Source organism: Pristiophorus japonicus, chromosome 3 (assembly GCF_044704955.1).
Source record: "Pristiophorus japonicus isolate sPriJap1 chromosome 3, sPriJap1.hap1, whole genome shotgun sequence".
Lineage (NCBI taxonomy): Eukaryota > Metazoa > Chordata > Chondrichthyes > Pristiophoridae > Pristiophorus > Pristiophorus japonicus.
In genome coordinates this window covers 222,397,216-222,418,648 of record NC_091979.1, presented here as the reverse complement: position 1 = coordinate 222,418,648, position 21,433 = coordinate 222,397,216, and the positions used below count along the sequence as shown (strand labels likewise).

The 21,433-nt window shown below is 47.6% G+C and overlaps 1 protein-coding gene across 1 annotated transcript in view; it reads left to right on the top strand.

Moving 5' to 3' along the window:
• ddx21 (DEAD (Asp-Glu-Ala-Asp) box helicase 21) overlaps positions 1-20,825 on the top strand; it is a 54,540-nt gene extending 33,715 nt beyond the window's left edge. Inside the window, exons 9-15 of the mRNA XM_070876310.1 lie at positions 6,689-6,850; positions 7,242-7,361; positions 14,792-14,865; positions 15,885-16,044; positions 18,368-18,502; positions 19,533-19,577; positions 20,368-20,825. Coding sequence (XP_070732411.1) covers positions 6,689-6,850; positions 7,242-7,361; positions 14,792-14,865; positions 15,885-16,044; positions 18,368-18,502; positions 19,533-19,577; positions 20,368-20,553 — 882 coding nt within the window. The 3' untranslated portion in view covers positions 20,554-20,825. The remainder of the gene's footprint in view (positions 1-6,688; positions 6,851-7,241; positions 7,362-14,791; positions 14,866-15,884; positions 16,045-18,367; positions 18,503-19,532; positions 19,578-20,367) is intronic.
• The last annotated feature ends 608 nt before the right edge of the window (positions 20,826-21,433 follow it).

Genomic DNA, 21,433 nt, shown 5'->3' with positions numbered 1-21,433 from the left:
ACACTACTGCTACCAGTTTGGTTAGCCCAATCAATATGTAGGTTAAAGTTGATACCCCGGTGCGGTGCCGCGGCGGACTGGCGCCCCGGTGCGGTGCCGCGGCCCGTACTCACCAGGACTGTTCCCGAGTGTTATACAGCGACAGACCTGTACCCCTGTGTGATACTGCGACGGACCAATGCCCACCAGTACTGTGCCCCGGTGTTGCACAGTGACAGACCTGTGCCCCGGTGTTGCACAGAGACAGACTTGTGCCTCTATGTTGCTCAGAGACATGGATCATGTGTAGCAGACACCTCTAGTCGCTGGAGAAATATCACCAATGATGTCACCGCAAGTTCCTACAAATCCCCTGGGAGAACAGGCGCACCAACATCAGCTTCCTCGTCCAAGCCAACATCCCAAGCATTGAAGCACTGACCACACTCGGCTCCGCTGGGCAGGCCACATAGTTCGCATGCCAGACACAAGACTCCCAAAGCAGGTGCTCTGCTCGGAGCTCCTTCATGTCAAGCGAGCTAAAGGTGGGCAGCTGAAATGCTACAAGGACGTGCTCAAAGCCTCCCTGATAAAGTGCGACGTCCCCACTGACACCTGGGAGTCCCTGGCCCACCCTAAGTGGAGGAAGTGCATCCGAGAGGCTGCTCAGCACTTCGAGTCCCAACGCTGAGAGCATGCAGAAATCAAGCACAGGCAGCGGAAAGAGCATGCGGCAAACCAGTCCCACCCACCCCTTCCTTCAATGACAATCTGTCCCACTTGTGACAGAGTCTGTGACTCTCATATTGGACTGTTCAGTCACCAAAGAACTCACTTCAGGAGTGGAAGCAAGTCTTCCTCGATTCCGAGGGACTGCCTTTGATGATGAGTGTTGTACCGTCACAGACCCGCGCCCCGGCGTGGCACAGTGACGGGGCCCGCGCCCCGGCGCGGCACAGTGACGGGGCCCGTGGCACAGTGACGGGGCCCGCGCCCCGGCGTGGCACAGTGACGGGGCCCGCGCCCCGGCGTGGCACAGTGACGGGGCCCGCGCCCCGGCGTGGCACAGTGACGGGGCCCGCGCCCCGGCGTGGCACAGTGACGGGGCCCGCGCCCCGGCGTGGCACAGTGACGGGGCCCGCGCCCCGGCGTGGCACAGTGACGGGGCCCGCGCCCCGGCGTGGCACAGTGACGGGGCCCGCGCCCCGGCGTGGCACAGTGACGGGGCCCGCGCCCCGGCGTGGCACAGTGACGGGGCCCGCGCCCCGGCGTGGCACAGTGACGGGGCCCGCGCCCCGGCGTGGCACAGTGACGGGGCCCGCGCCCCGGCGTGGCACAGTGACGGGGCCCGCGCCCCGGCGTGGCACAGTGACGGGGCCCGCGCCCCGGCGTGGCACAGTGACGGGGCCCGCGCCCCGGCGTGGCACAGTGACGGACATAGAACCATAGAAATTTACAGTGCAGGAGGAGGCCATTTCGGCCCATTGTGTCCGTGCCGGCCGACAAAGAGCCACACGGCCCTCGGACAGCTGCCCTGAAGGTTGCATATAAACCTATGAACAATGGCAGAGCACCCAGTCTGCCCCACACAACTGCGACACCCCTTACACTGAAAAATTCTACACTCCACCCCAGCCAGAGCCATGTGATCTCCTGGGAGAGACAAAAACCAGATTAAACACACAGGTCAATTGGGCGGAAAATTCTGGGAAATTCCTCCTCATCCCATCCAGATCACCACCCTGGCCGTCGATTCCCTGCAGTATTTACCATCGTATCTGTGCCTGCCAACAAGAGGTCATCCAGTCTAATCCCATTTATCAGCTCTCGGTCCCTAACCCTGCAGGTTACAGCACTTTAAGTGCCCTTCCAGGCACCTTTTAAATGCGGTGAGGTTTTCTGCATCCACCACCCTTCCAGGCACTGAGTTCCAGACCCTCTGCATATGAATAAGCCCCCCCTCAAATCCTCAGAACCATCCACCAACCACCTTAAAACTATGCCCCCTTGTAATTGACCCCTCCACCGATGGAAATAGGCCCTTGCTATCCACTATATCCAGGCCCCTCAAAATTTTGTACACCTCAATGAGGTCTCCTCTCAACCTCCTCTGTTCCAATGAGAACAAACCCGGCCTATCCAATCTGTCCTCATAGCCAAGATTCTCCATTCCATCCGAGTAAATCTCCTCTGCACCCTCTCGAATGCAATCACGTCCTTCCTATAATACAGCGACCAGTACTCCAGCTGTGGCCCAACCAGAGTATTACACAATTTAAGCGTAACCTCCGTGCTCTTGTACTCTATGCCTCGGCCAATAAAGGCAAGCATTCCGTATGCCTTATCTACCTGGCCTGCTACTTTCAGAGATCTGTGGACAAGCACTCCAAGGTCCCTTTGTTAATCTACACAATTAAGTGGCCTACCACTTTCCTTATTAGCCCTCCCAAAGTGCATTACCTCACACTTCTCTGAATTAAATTCCATTTGCCACTCCTCTGCCCACCTGACCAGTGAATGAATATCCTACTGCAGTCCATGACTTTCCTCTTCATTATCAACCACACAGCCAATTTTAGTGTCATCTATAGACTTCTTAATCATACTCCCCATATTCAAATCTAAATCATTGATATATACCACAAAAACCAAGGAACCCAGTACTGAGCCCTGCAGAACCCCACTGGAAACATCCTTCCAGGCACAAAAACATCCATCAACCATGTTTGCTTCCTACCTCTCAGCTAATTTTGGATCCAAATAGCCATTTTGCCCTGGATCCCATGGGCTTTAACCTTCGTGAGCAGTCTACCATGTGGGACCTTATCAAAAGCTTTGCTAAAGCCTACACTACATCGTACACACTACCCTCATCGACCCTCTTGGTTACCTCCTCAAAAAATTCAATCAGGTTAGTCAAACACTATCTTCCCTTAACAAATCCGTGCTGACTGTCCCTAATTAATCCTTGCCTTTCCAAATGTAGATTCATCCTGTCTTTCAGGATTTTTTCCAATAGTTTTCCCACCGCTGAGGTTAGTCCGACAGGCCTGTAATTACTTGGCCTATCCCTTTCTCCCTTCTCCCTTCTGGCGTAAAAATAAAACGGGGAAGGTGGCTCCACCATGGCTAACAAGGGAAATTAGGGATAGTGTTAAAACCAAGGAAGAGGTATATAAATTGGCCAGAAAAAACAGTAAACCTGAGGACTAGGAGAGATTTAGAATTCAGTAGAAGAGGACAATGGGTTTAATTAGGAGGGGGAAAATAGAGTATGAGAGTAAGCTTGCAGGGAACGTAAAAACTGACTGCAAAAGCTTCTATAGATATGTGAAGAGAAAACGATTAGTGAAGACAAATGTGGGTCCCTTGCAGTCAGAATCAGGTGAATTTATAATGGGGAGCAAAGAAATGGCGGACCAATTGAACAAATACTTTGGTTCTGTCTTCACCAACGAAGACACAAATAACCTTCCGGAAATACTAGGGGACCGAGGGTCGAGCGAGAAGGGGGAACTGAAGGAAATCCTTACTAGTCAGGAAATTTTGTTGGGGAAATTGATGGGATTGAAGGCCGATAAATTTCCAGGGCCTGATAATCTGCATCCCAGAGTACTTAAGGAAGTGGCCCTAGAAATAGTGGATTCATTGGTGGTCATTTTCCAACATTCTATAGACTCTGGATCAGTTCCTATGGATTGGAGAATAGCTAATGTAACCCCACTTTTTAAAAAAGGGGGGGAAAGAGAAAACGGAATTATAGACCGGTTAGCCTGACATCGGTAGTGGGGAAAATGTTGGAATCACTTATTAAAGATACAATAGCAGTGCATTTGGAAAGCAGTGACAGGATCGGTCTAAGTCAGCATGGATTTATGAAAGGGAAATCATGCTTGACAAATCTTCTAGAATTTTTTGAGGATGGAACTAGTAGAGTGAACAAGGGAGAACCGGTGTATGTGGTGTATTTGGACTTTCAAAAGGCTTTTGACAAGGTCCCACACAAGAAATTAGTGTGCAAAATTAAAGCCCATGGTATTAGGGGTAATGTATTGATGTGGATAGAGAACTGGTTGGCAGACAGGAAACAAAGAGTAGGAATAAACAGGTCCTTTTCAGAATGTCAGGCAGTGACTAATGGGGTACCGCAAGGTTCGGTGCTGGGACCCCAGCTATTTACAATATGTATTAATGATTTAGACGAAGGAATTGTATGTAATATCTCCAAATTTGCAGATGACACTAAGCTGGGTGGTAGTGTGAGCTGTGAGGAGCATGCTAAAAGGCTGCAGGGTGTTTTGAACAGATTAGGTGAGTGGGCAAATGCATACAGATGCAGTATAATGTCGATAAATGTGAGGTTATCCACTTCGGTGGCAAAAACAGGAAGTCAGAATATTATCTGAATGGTGACAGATTAGGAAAAGGGAAGGTGCAACGAGACCTGGGTGTCATGGTATATCAGTCATTGAAAGTTGGCATGCAGGTACAGCAGGAGGTGAAGAAGGCAAATGGCATGTTGCCTTTCTAGCTAGAGGATTTGAGTATAGGAGTAGGGAGGTCTTGCTGCAGTTGTACAGGGGCTTGGTGATGCCACACCTTGAATATTGTGTACAGTTTTGGTCTCCTAATCTGAGAAAGGACACTCTTGCTATTGAGGGAGTGCAGCGAAGGTTCACCAGACTGATTCCTGGGACGGCAGGACTTGCATATGAAGAAAGCCTGGATCGACTAGGCTTATATTCACTGGAATTTAGAAGAATGAGAGGGGATCTCAAAGAAACATATAAAATTCTGACGGGATTGGACAGTTTAGATGCAGGAAGAATGTTCCCGATGTTGGGAAAGTCCAGAACCAGGGGTCACAGTCTAAGGATAAGGGGTAAGCCATTTAGGACCGAGATGAGGAGAAACATCTTCACTCAGAGAATTGTGAACCTGTGGAATTCTCTACCACAGAAAGTTGTTGAGGCCAGTTTGTTAGATATATTCAAAAGGGAGTTAGATGTGGCCCTTACAGCTAAAGGGATCAAGGGGTATGGAGAGAAAGCAGGAATGGGGTACTAAAGTTGCATGATCAGTCATGATATTGAATGGTGGTGCAGGTTCGAAGGGCAGAATGGCTTGCTCCTGCACCTATTTTCTATGTTTCTCAACAAGGGTACCACATTAGCAGTCCTCTGGGGCCATGCCCAAATCCAGAGAGGACTGGAAAATGATGGTCAAGGCCTCTGCTATTTCCTCTTTTACTTCGCTCAGTAGCCTGGGATGCATTTCATCCGGGCCTGGGCACTTAACCACTTTCAAAGCTGTTAAACCTCCCTTATAATACCTCCTCTCTCACTGTTTATTTCATCCAGAATTTCACACTCCTCCTCGATAGCAGTATCTGCATTGCCCCTTTCCTTTGTGAAAACAGATGCAAAGTATTCAAGAACCATACCAGCATCTTCCGCCTCCACACATGGTCACTAATAGGCCCTATCCTTTCCTTAGTTACCCTCTTGCTCTTATTATAGTTATAGAACATCTTTGTGCACTCCAAGGGACTGAGCTCCCCTGCCATCCCTCTAATTAGACTTATCTAATTAAAATATAATTAAAAAGAAAGAGAAAAAGAGAGCTATTTACCAATCAAACAGCCAACCACTTACCTGCCTGGATGAAGGGCTGTGAGATCCATCTCAGAAGTGAATTCATTGCCAACCTCCGGTCCTCCTGCTCCTGGCCTCCCAAACTCGCTACCTCCCGAACTGGCGGGCTCTCCGGAACTGTCGAATTCTCCCGCTCACCCGAACTAACCGCGTTATACAGTGACTGACTTGTACCCCAGTGTTATACAGCGACACACCTGTACCCCAGTGTTATACAGCGACACACCTGTACACCTGTGTTATACAGCAACACACCTGTACCCCAGTGTTATGTAGTGTGACACACCTGTATCCCAGTGTTATGTAGTGTGACACACCTGTACCCGTGTTATGCAGCGACACACCTGTACCCCAGTGTTATGCAGCAACACACCTGTACCCCAGTGTTATGCAGCGACACACCTGTACCCCAGTGTTATGCAGCAACACACCTGTACCCCAGCGTTATGCAGCGACACACCTGTACCCCAGCGTTATGCAGCAACACACCTGTACCCCAGCGTTATGCAGTGACACACCTGTACCCCAGCGTTATGCAGCAACACACCTGTACCCCAGTGTTATGCAGCGACACACCTGTACCCCAGTGTTATGCAGCGACACACGTACCCCAGTGTTATGCAGCGACGGGCCCGTAAACCGCGTTATATAGCAGCCGACCTATACCCCGGAGTTATACCGTGACAGACCAGTACTGTTCCCTAGTGTTATACAGCGACAGATCTGTAGCCCAGTGTTATACAGCGACAAACCTATACCTCGGTGTTATACAGCGACAGACCTATACCTCGGTGTTATACAGCAACAGACCTGTACTCACCACTACTGTTCCCTAGTGTTTTACAGTGACAGACCAGTACCCCAGAGTTATTCCGTGACGGGCTTGTAGCCTGTGTTATACAGTGACAGGCCTGTTGCTCACAATGTTGCTCATTTGAACTGTGTAAGGAATGTTACTCCCCAGAGGACAATAGTTACTGGAATGCTTGTGCTAGCAACATTTGTTGGGTTGCTCTACACCATCGTTTCCCCAACCAAGTTTGTTTTTTCTTCAGGACACTCAATGTCTACATGGGGACATTCCACAGAAGCAGAGAGAGATCACATTGAAAGGTTTCCGGGATGGTTCCTTCGAGGTCCTGGTCGCCACCAATGTGGCCGCCCGCGGCTTGGACATCCCAGAAGTAGACCTGGTAATACAGAGTTGCCCGCCAAAGGTAAGCAACACTGCCAGTCAGGGAAAACGCCCGAGTTCCGCTCGCGTCCACTAGTTCTATGTTGGGCTGTAGGTTCTCTTACTGATTTCTACAGGCACTATTTAAATGGCATTGGGTTATCTAATCAATTGGACCTCAACTGGGGGGCTTAATGCTGGGGGTGTTTTGCGACAAGTTGCAAGCCTTGTAGTAGGCAGACTGATGAGGGGGTTGCTCAGGTGTTGAGCCTTGTTCCTCGGTGCCCCGAGTAAAGTGTTGAGTATGTCCTTGGTCCAAACGTTGAGTTGGTTAATGTATTCTGTAACTTGGGGTTTCAGGTAATTTACTGTCCTTTATATCATGTTTTTGGAAGGAGTTTTCTTTGTTCTAATTCTGTCAATCACTCATTTAGGACGTGGATTCCTACATTCATCGTTCTGGTCGTACAGGCAGAGCTGGGCGCACGGGGGTCTGCATCTGTTTCTATCAACGCAAGGAGGAGGACCAGCTGAGATTTGTGGAGCACAAGGCTGTAAGTGTAGTTTGATGTCAAGCATGTGATATATATTGCTTCAGAAAAGTGATAGTGATGAAAGCTTTGTCCTGGTGAAGGTCCATCTGTCCTTAACCAGCAGAGAACAGAAGCAATTAGATTGATTTCAAAATCTGGGTAAAGAACTGCTCAGCTCCAGAAGAGGTATCCTCATCCCCTGCTGATCTACTTCTGATAAAGGGGAACCAGTGAATGTAGTATATTTGGATTTCCAAAAGGCATTCGATAAGGTGCCACAAAAGGTTTGCTACGCAAGAGCTCATGGGGTTGGGGGTAATGTGTTAGCATTGATAGAGAATTGGTTAATGAACAGAAAACAGAGTAGGGATAAACAGGTCATTTTCAGGGTGGCAGGCTGTAACGAGAGAAGTGCCGCAAGGATCAGTTCTTGTGCCTCCGCTATTTACAGTTTATATTAATGACTTAGATGAAGGGGCCGAGTGCAATGTATCCAAGTTTGCTGATAAAGCTAGATAGGAAAGTAATCTGGGGAGGATATAAAGAGTGTGCAAAGGGATATAGACAGGTTAAATGAGTGGGCAATGAGGTGGCAGTTGGAGCATAATGAGGTTATTTACTTGGGAAGAATGGAAAAACAGAATATTTTTTAAATGGTGAGAAACTATTAAATCTTGATGTTCAGAGAGATTTATGTGTCTTTGTACAAGAAACACATGCAGGGTACAGCAAGCAATAAGGAAGGCAAATGGCATGTTAACCTTCATTGGAAGGGGGTTGGAGTATAAGACTAAAAGTCTTGCTACAGTTGTACAGGGCTTTGATGAGACTACACCTGGAGTACTGTGCATAGTTTTGGTCTCCTTTTCATAGAAAGGACATGCATGTCTTAGAGGCGGTACAACGAAGGTTCACTAAATTGATTCCTGGGATGAGAAGGCTGTCCCATGAGGAAAGATTGAGTAGATTGGACATGTACTCTGGAATTTAGAAGAATGAGAGGTGATATTGAAACATACAAGAATCTGAAGGGGATTGATAGGGTAGATGGTGAGAGGTTGTTTCCCATGGCTGGATAGTCTAGAACTAGGGAGCATAGTCTCATGATAAGGAGTCGGCCATTTAAGAGTGAGATGAGAAGGAATTTATTTCTTCACTCAGAGGGTTGTGAATCTTTGGAATTCACTGCCCCAAAGGGCTGTGTATGTTGAATCATTGAATGTATTCAAGGCTGAGATTGATAGATTTTTGGACTCGAGCGGAATCGAGGGATATGGGGATTGGGCGGAAAAGTTGAGGTTGAAGATCAGCCATAATCTTATTGAATGCTGGAGTAGGCCCGAGGGGCCGTTTGGCCGATGACTCCTAATTATGTTCTGCTTAATTCTGTGCATGTTCCAGCCTTTTCTGTTCTTGTTTAAATCTTAAGTCTAGTACCACATTGAGTCCTGCTGCACCCCATCAGGTTTAGTAAAGTGAACATAGCTCTCCCCTGGTGTTTACAGCCTGTATGCTGGTTCATGACCTCATCCAAATGCCCAGTATTCATCGACAGCAAGCTGTTGAACTGTAAACAGCCATCACCAGCCATCCTGGTCCCATTCTCAGCTGGTGCCCAAATCACACTTTCCAGCAAGGCTGCCTGTTGGTTTTGGCCTCTCTAACCCAGGGGCATTGGGTAAATGTGGCACCTCTGCTCTGACTGCAACCAGCTGACTGCACAGACTGAGTATCAAACCTGGCATCTTCCTGATTATACAGCTCGGCTAGAAACATAGAAAATAGGTGCAGGAGTAGGCCATTCGGCTCTTCAAGCCTGCACCACCATTCAATATGATCATGACTGATCATGCAACTTCAGTACCCCATTCCTGCTTTCTCTCCATATCCCTGGATCCCTTTAGCTGTAACGGCCACATCTAACTCCCTTTTGAATATATCTAACGAACTGGCCTCAACAACTTTCTGTAGTAGAGAATTCCACAGGTTCACAATTCTCTGAGTGAAGAAGTTTCTCCTCATCTTGGATATGGCTTCCCCCTTATCCTTGGACTGTGACCCCTGGTTCTGGACTTCCCCAACATCGGGAACATTCTTCCTGCATCCAAACTGTACAATCCCATCAGAATTTTATATGTTTCTATGAAATCCCCTCTCATTCTTCTAAATTCCAGTGAATATAAGCCTAGTCGATCCAGTCTTTCTTCATATGTCAGTCCTGTCATCCCGGGAATCAGTCTGGTGAACCTTCGCTGCATTTCCTCAATAGCAAGAATGTCCTTCCTCAGATTAGGAGATCAAAACTTACACAATATTCAAGGTGTGGCATCACCAAGGCCCTGTACAACTGCAGTAAGACCTCCCTGCTCCTATACTCCCATCCTCTCGCTATGAAGGCCAACATGCCATTTGCTTCTTCACCGCCTGCTGTGCCTGCATGCCAACTTTCAGTCACTGATGTACCATGACACCCAGGCCTTGTTGCGCCTTCCCTTTTCCTAATCTGTCACCATTCAGATAATCTGCCTTCCTGTTTTTGCCACCAAAGTGGATAATCTCACATTTATCTACATTATACTGCATCTGCCATGCATTTGCCCACTCACCGAACCTGTCCAAGTCACCCTGCAGCCTTTTAGCATCCTCCTCACAGCTCACACGGCCACCCAGCTTAGTGTCATCTGCAAATTTGGAGATATTACATTCAATTCCTTCGTCTAAATCATTAATGTATATTGTAAATAGCTGGGGTCCCAGCACTGAACCTTGCGGTACCCCATTAGTCACTCCCTGACATTCTGAAAAGGACCCATTTATTCCTACTCTTTGCTTCCTGTCTGCCAACCAGTTCTCTATCCACATCAATACATTACCCCTAATACCATGGGCTTTAATTTTGCACACTAATTTCTTGTGTGGGACCTTGTCAAAAGCCTTTTGAAAGTCCAAATACACCACATCCACTGGTTCTCCCTTGTCCACTCTACTAGTTCCATCCTCAAAAAAATTCTAGAAGATTTGTCAAGCATGATTTCCCTTTCATAAATCCATGCTGACTTAGACCTATCCGGTCACTGCTTTCCAAATGCGCTGCTATTACATCTTTAATAATTGATTCCAACATTTTCCCCACTACCGATGTCCGGCTAACCGGTCTATAATTCCTTGATTTCTCTCCCTCCTTTTTTAAAAAGTGGGGTTACATTAGCTACCCTCCAATCCATCGGAACTGATCCAGAGTCTATAGAATGTTGGAAAATGACCACCAATGCATCCACTATTTCTAGGGCCACTTCCTCAAGTACACTGGGGTGCAGACTATCAGGCCTTGGGGATTTATCGCCCTTCAATCCCATCAATTTCCCTAACACAATTTCCTGACTAATAAGGATTTCCTTCAGTTCCTCCTTCTCGCTAGACTCTCTGTCCTCTAGTATTTCCGGAAGGTTATTTGAGTCTTCCTTCGTGAAGACAGAACCAAAGTATTTGTTCAATTGGTCTGCCATTTCTCTGTTCCCCATTATAAATTCACCTGATTCTGACTGCAAGGGACCTACATTTGTCTTCACTAATCTTTTTATCTTCACATATCTATAGAAGCTTTTGCAGTCAGTTTTTATGCTCCCTGCAAGCTTACTCTATTATCCCCCTCCTAATTAAACCCTTTGTGCTCCTCTACTGAATTCTAAATTTCTCCCAGTCCTCAGGTTTGCTGCTTTTTCTGGCTAATTTATATGCCTCTTCCTTGTATTTAACACTATCCCTAATTTTCCTTGTTAGCCACGGTTGAGCCACCTTCCCTGTTTTATTTTTACTCCAGACAGTAATATACAATTGTTGAAGTTCATCCATGTGATCTTTAAATGTTTGCCATTGCCTAGCCACTGTCAACCCTTTTAATATAATTTGCCAGTCTATTCGAGCCAATTCACATCTCATACCATTGAAGTTAACTTTCTTTAAGTTCAGGACCCTAGTCTCTGAATTAACTCTGTCACTCCATCTTAATGAAGAATTCTACCATACCATGGTCACTCTTCCCCAAGGGGTCTCGCACAACAAGATTGCTAATTAATCTTCTCTCATTACACAACACCCAGTCTAGGATGGCCAGCTCGCTAGTTGGTTCCTCAACATATTGGTCTAGAAAACCATCCCTTATACACTCCAGGAAACATAGAAACATAGAAAAGAGGTGCAGGAGTAGGCCATTCGACCCTTCGAGCCTGCACCGCCATTCAATGAGTTCACGGCTGAACATGCAACTTCAGTACCCCATTCCTGCTTTCTCGCCATACCCCTTGATCCCCCTAGTAGTGAGGACTACATCTAACTCCTTTTTGAATATATTTAGTGAATTGGCCTCGATAACTTTCTGTGGTAGAGAATTCCACAGGTTCACCACTCTCTGGGTGAAGAAGTTTCTCCTCATCTCGGTCCTAAATGGCTTACTCCTTATCCTTAGACTGTGACCCCTGGTTCTGGACTTCCCCAACATTGGGAACATTCTTCCTGCATCTAACCTGTCTAAACCCGTCAGGACGTTAAACGTTTCTATGAGATCCCCTCTCATTCTTCTGAACTCCAGTGAATACAAGCCCAGTTGATCCAGTCTTTCTTGATTTGTCAGTCCCGCCATCCCGGGAATCAGTCTGGTGAACCTTCGCTGTACTCCCTCAATAGCAAGAATGTCCTTCCTCAAGTTAGGAGACCAAAACTGGACACAATACTCCAGGTGTGGCCTCACCAAGGCCCTGTACAACTGTAATAACACCTTCCTGCCCCTGTACTCAAATCCCCTCGCTATGAAGGATAACATGCCATTTGCTTTCTTAACCGCCTGCTGTACCTGCATGCCAACCTTCAATGACTGATGTACCATGACACCCAGGTCTCGTTGCACCTCCCCTCTTCCTAATCTGTCACCATTCAGATAATAGTCTGTCTCTCTGTTTTTACCACCAAAGTGGATAACCTCACATTTATCCACATTATACTTCATCTGCCATGCATTTGCCCACTCACCTAACCTATCCAAGTCACTCTGCAGCCTCATAGCATCCTCCTCGCAGCTCACACTGCCACCCAACTTAGTGTCATCCGCAAATTTGGAAATACTACATTTAATCCCCTCGTCTAAATCATTAATATACAATGTAAACAGCTGGGGCCCCAGCACAGAACCTTGCGGTACCCCCACTAGTCACTGCCTGCCATTCATAAAAGTACCCATTTACTCGAACTCTTTGCTTCCTGTCTGCCATCCAGTTCTCAATCCACATCAGCATACTACCCCCAATCCCATATGCTTTAACTTTGCACATTAATCTCTTGTGTGGGACCTTGTCGAAAGCCTTCTGAAAGTCCAAATACACCACATCAACTGGTTCTCCCTTGTCCACTCTACTGGAAACATCCTCAAAAAATTCCAGATTTGTCAAGCATGATTTCCCTTTCACAAATCCATGCTGACTTGGACCTATCATGTCACCTCTTTCCAAATGTGCTGCTATGACATCCTTAATAATTGATTCCATCATTTTACCCACTACCGATGTCAGGCTGACAGGTGTATAATGCCCTGTTTTCTCTCTCCCTCCTTTTTTAAAAAGTGGGGTTACATTGGCTACCCTCCACTCCATAGGAACTGATCCAGAGTGTATGGAATGTTGGAAAATGACTGTCAATGCATCCGCTATTTCCAAGGCCACCTCCTTAAGTACTCTGGGATGAGGTCCATCAGGCCCTGGGGATTTATCGGCCTTCAATCCCATCAATTTCCCTAACACAATTTCCCGACTAACCTAAGGATTTCCCTCAGTTCCTTCTTCTTACTAGACCCCCTGACCCCTTTTATATCCAGAAGGTTGTTTGTGTCCTCCTTCGTGAATACCGAACCAAAGTACTTGTTCAATTGGTCTGCCATTTGTTTGTTCGCTGTTATGACTTCCCCTGATTCTGACTGCATGGGACCTACGTTTGTCTTTACTAACCTTTTTCTCTTTACATATCTATAGAAGCTTTTGCAGTCCATTTTAATGTTCCCTGCAAGCTTCCTCTCGTACTTTATTTTCCCTGCCCTAATCAAACCCTTTGTCCTCCTCTGCTGAGTTCTAAATTTCTCCCAGTCCCCGGGTTCGCTGCTATTTCTTGCCAATTCGTATGCCACTTCCTTGGCTTTAATACCATCCCTGATTTCCCTTGATAGCCACCTTCCCTTTTTGGTTATTACGCAGACAGGGATGTACAATCCTCCACCGTATTGCTACCAGTTTGGTTAGCACAATCTATATGTAGATTAAAGTCACCCATGATAACTGCTGTACCTTTATTGCATGCATCTCTAATTTCCTGTTTGATGCCATTCCCAACCTCACTGCTACTGTTTGGTGGTCTGTACACAACTCCCACTAGCATTTTCTGCCCTTTGGTGTTCCGCAGCTCTACCCATACAGATTCCACATCATCCAAGCTAATATCCTTCCTTACTATTGCGTTAACCTCCTCTTTAACTAGCAACGCCACCCCACCTCCTTTTCCTTTTTGTCTATCCTTCCTGAATATTGAATACCCCTGGATGTTGAGTTCTCAGCCTTGGTCACCCTGGAGCCATGTCTCCGTAATCCCAATTACATCATATCCGTTAACAGCTACTGACAAATTCACTGAGCCATCCAGAGACCTTTTCTTTTTAACGTGGCAAAGAAATGCATTAATATTACAAGCTGTTGTTTTTGTGCTTGTTACCTGTTCTACATATGTTGAGTTTTTCACTGGTGAGGTGGGTCTTCAAGCTACATGTTGCCTTTTCATTGAGCAATTGTGCACTGTCGGGTCAGACCCACTCAAGCTTGGATACAGAAGCTGTCTTCCTGCAGTCTGCCTCTTCCGGCCTACCTGGTTTCCATCACCAGCCGCCCTGTTTGCCTCCCTGAATGAGAGGCAGCTTTGGTGTGAATCGGGGGTAGTTCTATGCCACAGATGACCCACTCGTGATCAGAGGGCTGTGGATGCTCAATATATTCAAGGCCGCAATCGATAGATTTTTGGGCTCTCGGGGAATCAAGGGATATGGAGATCGGGTGAGAAAGTGGAGTTGAGGTAGAAGTTTAGCCATGATCTTACTGAATGGCGGAGCAGGCTCAATGGGCCAAATGGCCGCCTTCTGTTAACAAATTCGCAGCGGACGGAGCTGACCTGGAGTTGAGCCTGGGTGTCAGGGCTGAGAGTAGTGTCTAACCCACTGTTTCTCCACCTTCCCCTTTCCCACCATCTGATTTCTGTTGATATTTTCTAATATTCACAGCAAACGAAATCGGTTTCATTTCCCTTCTCTGATGTAAACAAAGTGAATAGAAACTTCTGGCAAAAACAAATCTATTCAGAAAGGAAACTGCAGCCCCTGAGATTTGTTGCTGTTTTACAAAATTCCGATTTGTGTGTTTTTAAAGGGTTTGACATTCAAACGTGTTGGAGTTCCGACGGCCACTGACATCATCAAAGCTTCCAGCAAGGACGCCATACGGTAACTGCCAATTTCTGATTAATGTCTACATGACTCCCGAATCCTGGCCGCCAGTACCAAAGGTTAGAGCGGGAGGCCTGTCGGCTGGGGAGGAGTGTAACCAGCATGTGCATTAAAGTTTGAGCAGTGGTTAACGTGAGGTAAGCGTGGAGCTAGGCAGTGTTGCAGGTGCGACAATAGATTTTCATGGTCCTCCCTCCTTGACAGAATCGGGGTTGGCAGCGATGTTCCCTTCTATTTTGGGGGGGTCCATGACACCTTTGAGGCGCTGTGTAGCCCATTCAAAATACAGTTGTGTCAGAAATCTGGAGTTCCGAAATTCGGAATGTTCCAGAATCCGGACACTGGGCCGATCCATGGCGGGGTCATCCGGAAACCAGAATATGTTCCAAAATCCGGACTCCCCCATTTTGGCGGCCTGGTCCTCAGCAACCCGTACACACACAGACACACACACCCCCGCCTTACCTCGGCCGCCTGACCTCTCGGTGGCCCAAGTTCACCCCATCCTCGGCCACCTGACCTGGCCCTCAGCAACCTGACATTCTCCCCCCACCCACCCACCCCCCCTTAACTCGCCGCTCGACCCCACTTTAACTTGGCCCAGGCAAAGACGTTCCGGAATCCGGAACAGCCTCGACTTCGAAGTTTCCGGATTTCAGTCATCACACCTGTACTGCGCATGCTCTGTTTTCCGCATTGTGAAGCCGGCGAGCAGCCTGTGCAGGGCCTGCAGATCGCTGCATAGCCACGCAGCTTAACAAGAACATTGTTTGGCAGTGAATGTATTTCTCAATCGAATAGCCCGCGGGTGCTGATTGTTCAGGCTCAGCTTCCAAAATCACTTATCTACCAAATGGTGAAGCACCGTGATTGAGAAATGGGGATGTAAGGGGAGGAGGGGTAGGAAGAAAGATTGGGTTCGTATGAGAAATGTTGACGAGTAAATAAGTGCTAAATCTGGTGGGAGAAGCAGTTCATTCTGCCTGCTCAACATTTTTACAATTTGTGTTTGAAAGGTTCTTGGATTCCGTTCCGGCGTCAGCGATCAAACATTTCCGCACAGCTGCTGAAAACCTGATTGAGGAGCGGGGAGCACTGGATGCCTTGGCTGCAGCATTGGCACATATCTCAGGGGCAAAGAGCATTGAACAGCGCTCACTCCTTAACTCAGATGCGGTAAGCATGACTGCACCTGTGTGAAGTTCACGTCTCACTGTGGCATAGCGCTCCCTGTGAGGGTGTGGTGAACAGTTCCATTAGAGGAACAGTATTACATTGTACATACCAGTCTGCACTGTATTGGATAATCTCATCTGAGACAGGGATTGGGGTGCGACAAATTGACTCACTCTGCCTTCCTGCACCTCCCGGGCTAGGAAGGGGGAATATCAGCCAGATTCCAGCTCCTGCCCCTCACCCGAATGTATACCGCACGGCTGATGGACGAGAATAGGATCAGCCTGAGCTTTAATCTGTCCACAGGCATAAAGACTACTGGCCCTCGCTGCCCAGTGGTCAGTTTCGCATGGTATTGGAGAGCTGCCGGTGCTGACAAACCGTACCCTGGTGATAATCGGGGCATAATGGCAAAGAAAATATGGGAGCCAGATCTGTCCTGTTCTTGTGCACCAGTTCGCAAGGTATTACAGACTGCCACCTGTTGCCAACTAGCACCCTAAAGCAGGCACAGCCAGTGACCCAGCTAGACAAGTGTGGACGTGGTCTGTCACCACCTCCTGCAAAGCCACATTATGGGGGAGAAGTTACCATTGAAGTTTACAGCACATAATGGGACCATTCAGCCCATCATAGCTGCGCCGGCTGTTTGCTAGAGCAATCCCAATCTAATCCCCCTGCCCCGCTCCCTCCCCATAGCCCTGTATCAATATCAAGCTAATCCCCCTGCCCCACTCTCTCCCCATAGCCCTGTATCAATACCAAGCTAATCCCCCTGCCCCACTCCCTCCCCATAGCCCTGTATCAATACCAAGCTAATCCCCCTGCCCCACTCCCTCCCCATAGCCCTGTATCAATACCAAGCTAATCCCCCTGCCCTGCCCTGCTCTCTCCCCATAGCCCTGTATCAATCTCAAACTAATCCCACTGCCCCGCTCTCTCCCCATAGCCCTGTATCAATCTCAAACTAATCCCACTGCCCTGCTCTCTCTCCATAGCCCTGTATCAATCTCAAACTAATCCCACTGCCCTGCTCTCTCTCCATAGCCCTGTATCAATCTCAAACTAATCCCACTGCCCTGCTCTCCCCCCATAGCCCTGTATCAATCCCAAACTAATCCCACTGCCCTGCTCTCTCCCCATAGCCCTGTATCTATCTTAAACTAATCTCACTTCCCCACTCTCTCCCGATAGCCCTGCACCTGAGCCAACTGCTCTCTTTACATTGCGTTTTCAGCAGCAGTGTCTGGATAGTGCTGAGGAGGATAACCTGTAGCCCAGGCCGTCGAGGCTATTTGCAGTACTTGCTCAGTGATTTTGAAACAGAAACGAGGATGGGGTTGAAGAACCTGCTCAAGTGGCATGGTGTCTGTCTTTAATAACATTACAGGTTATGTGACAATTTGGTAGAGTAACCTTGTATGATATTGGATAGAATTAGATAGAATTTTACAGCATAGAAAGAGTTAATTTGGCCCAACGGGTCTATGTTGGTGTTTATGCTCCACATGAGCCTCCTCCCACCTTACTTCATCTCACCTTATCAGCATATTCTTCTATTCCTTTCTCCCTCATGTAATTATCTCACCTACTCTTAAATGCATCTATACTATTCACCTCACAATTACTCCCTGTGGTAGCGAGTTGCGTATTCTGGATTTATTAGTGACTACAGGTATTATAAATTTATGGCCTAGTTTTGGGCTCCCCCACAAGTGGAAACATTGTCTCTATATCACTACTTTACCCCCAGATCCCCGAGCTCCTCTACCCCATTTAAACTCTTATTTTCCAAGGAGTATGGCCTCCTTATTCTTCCTACCAAACTATATAAATACAAGTTGTTGTACTAACTGCACCTCCAAATTGATGTCCTCTACAAATTTTGAAGTTGTACATGGTACTTCCGATTCTAGGCCCTTATGTAAATTTATGTAAACGGTGACCAACAGTGGTCCCAGCACTGATCCTTGTGGAACACCACTTCTCAGCCTCCACCAGTCTGAGTATCTACCTCGAACCCCTACTTTCTGGTTTCTGTTTTTTAGCCAGCTTTCTATCCATTTTGCTATCTGTCCCTGACTCCATGTGCTCTGACATTCATGAGTCTACTATATGGTACCTTACCGATGGCCTTTTGAAAGTCCAAAATGAGGAACTGCCTTGAATAAAATTTCCTGTGCAGTGCATGAGCATACTAAAGCTATTTCTTTCATGGCTAACATGTTATAACCAAAAATGATTGCACGCTCTTATTAAACGGTGTGTGTTTGTCTGTGTGCCTTCTTTAACTTTGAGATTAACACAAGGATTCTTGTCTCAGGGGTATACATCAATGGTGTTGGCTTGTTCAACAGAGATGCACAATATCGGCTATGCATGGCGAGGTCTGAAGGAACAGCTGGGAGAGACTGTGGACAGCAAAGTGAAGGGGATGAGATTCCTGAAGGGTAAAATGGTATGTTGGCAGTGCGCAGTTAATGTGGCATTTAAAGCCTACAAATCAAACCAGCCATACCCAAACTACAAGCTACAGCTGTATTAAATCCCCTAGGGTCCTGGAATCATGGCCAGGCAGCTCCGTTCCATTCACAGTTTTATTTCCTTGCCAGTGTGTCCTGACTGAATTTCAGCGACCTTGAGGTTTGGAAAGAACTGTTTCTAGTGCTGTTGCAGCATTGGGGGATAAACCCAAAATCAGAAAACCCAGCTCTACTGGTGGGGAACATTAAGAGGAACAGGGGTTGACAATTTTCTGTGTGGTTCTATGGTGCTCAGTCGTGCAGCCTGCAAAGACCAGATGCTCTGACTCCCCTACTGTGGGCAACGTACAGGATAGTCACACAACACTGTTTCTGTGAAGTGTCCAACAGTCTCCTATTTCACACATTTCCTGGGAAAGAAGCAAGTGCAGTCTGACCATCCCAGAAGTTGGTATTGCAGCTGGCGAATGAGATCCAAATTTCCGATGGCGGGCTCTTGGCCTGTTGTGGTGGGGTGATCTCGGAGGCATGGGCCAGTGCACTGGCCAGGTGGCTGCTTGTGAATGATGGAGAAAGAAGATTGAGCAGGCTCCCCGGCCCAGGCGCAAACGTGACTTTTCTAGGTCCTGATGCTGGGTGGCAGCTGCACACACTGGGGTTTGTGTCCTATTGCCTGTCACCGTATCTCAAGGGCTTGACTATCAGATCTCACGGTTGGTGTTTGCCTTTCTGCCCCTGTATCACCAGTTCTGTGATTTGGATGGTTTTCCTTTCCTGTGAATATTTGTGATGTATATTCATTAAACCTCTACGATTTTTTTTTAAGTACATTTGTGTAATAATAAACTTCAGGTGCAAGTTTAATTGAAAGACTTATTGGGACCTGAGATTTTTTGGAATGGGACATTCCCACCAGAAGAAGCCAAATGTAATTTGTGTATAAATATCCTGGGGTACATCCTCGGTGCAGTGTAATGGACTAACTCTCCGTATCTACTTGTTTAGGGTGTGTGTTTCGATGTTCCCCAAGATTGTCTGGAAGCCTTGCAGGTACATTCACCTTTTTGCATGGAGATATGTCGATTTTTGACAACACGTCAGCTTTCTGCGGATACGATTATCATCATACGCTAATTCTCCCATTGAAGCCCATTCCTCTCGTACCCGAACTCTCCCATCGAATCCATCCCTCAGTACCCTAACTCTCCCATTGAAGCCCATCCCTCAGTAACCTAACTTTCCCATTGAAGCCCATACCTCCAGTACCCTAGCTTCTCCTATTGAAGCCCATCTCTCAGTACCCTAACGTTCCCATTGAAGCCCATCCCTCAGTACCCTAACTCTCCCATTGAAGCCCATCCCTCCGTACCCTAACTCTCCCATTGAAGCCCATCCCTCAGTACCCTAGCTCTCCTATTGAAGCCCATACCTCCAGTACCCTAGCTCTCCTATTGAAGCCCATCCCTCAGTACCCGAACTCTCCCATCGAGTCCATCCCTCAGTACCCTAACTCTCTCATTGAAGCCCATCCCTCAGTACGCTAATTCTCCCATTCAAGCCCAGCACCCTAGCTCTCCCATTGAAGCACATCCCCCTAGTACCCTAACTCCCATTGAAGCCCATACATCCAGCACCCTAACTCTCCCATTGCAGTTAATCCCAGTATCCGCTGAGAGTTGGGTAATCCCAGTATCCATTGTAAATTGGAATTTCCCAGTATCAAATGTGAGTTGGATATTCCTTGTATCCAGTGTAAGTTGGGCATTCCAAGTTTCTGCTGTGAGTTGGGTATTCCAGGTGAGCGTGTCATATATTGACGGGATTGCGATGTCTCTCACAGGGAAACTGGCAGGACAACCGGCGCTGGAGTCTCACCGTAGCGACGGAGTTACCAGAGCTGGAGGACGACAGGCGGGATGGGGGGTCTGACTTCAGGAAACGTTCCTTCAACAGGGGAGGAGGATTCAACAGGAGTCAGAATGGGAGAGGCATGAAGAGGAATTTCCACAGATCATTCGACCAGTAATGAGGAGAGATCAGGCGCCTGCCAAACCTCGAACCAGGATGCTTCTACATAACTCAATGCAACATCACCTTGGAGACCAACAATATCCTAGTTACTGATCTACAGGCCCCACCGGACCGCGCCGAGCCATGCTGATAGACTTGTGCATTTATCCCACATCTGTTTTAAATTCACAGGACACTGGCTGGAATTTGTTGGGTAACAACTGGGTGTTGGAATCGAGCGATTAGCTGGATGGATGGGTCCAAAGCCATTAAAAAGTATTCCTTTAATTCTCTGGAGGCTGTGTGTATTTATTAATCCAGCAATTACACTGCCCTTCCACCTTCTCCCTCCTAATGTCTGCCCTGGAGACGCTGACTCTTGCTGGGGTGCGATTTCCCCGGGCTTCCTGCGTGATCCCAGGTAGTGAGTGAGAGCAGGGCGTGCTATCAAGGGGCACCACAGCTGAGCTTAGTCCTCAACTCGCCAGATGCCTACATGCCCACCTTCCCAGCAGCAATGGTTGGATGGTGATTAGGAGCAGGAGCCCCTGGATGGTTCTCTCCTCACTCCAGCTAAGGCCACTCCCTGGTTCAGATCAGATAACTCAGCAGAATCTGGGAATCGGACCTGGAGTGTTGGTGAGGAATCCAACTCCCTTCCGCACTCGGCAGTGTTATCAGCTCGCTGGTGGGGACAGCCTTGTCTCTTTGTACAATCGGCAACAGTTGGGCACCATGAAAGCCTCGAGCGCTGGCAGTCAATCCTCTGCCAAGTAGTCGTCCAGTTCAATCATTTTCCTCATGCGTTGTGACCATCGGAATTGAGTTTGGATAAATTGGAGAAAGCTGTTGTTTGCTAAACTTTAGAAGCACTTCATCTTTTATGTTGACATGCT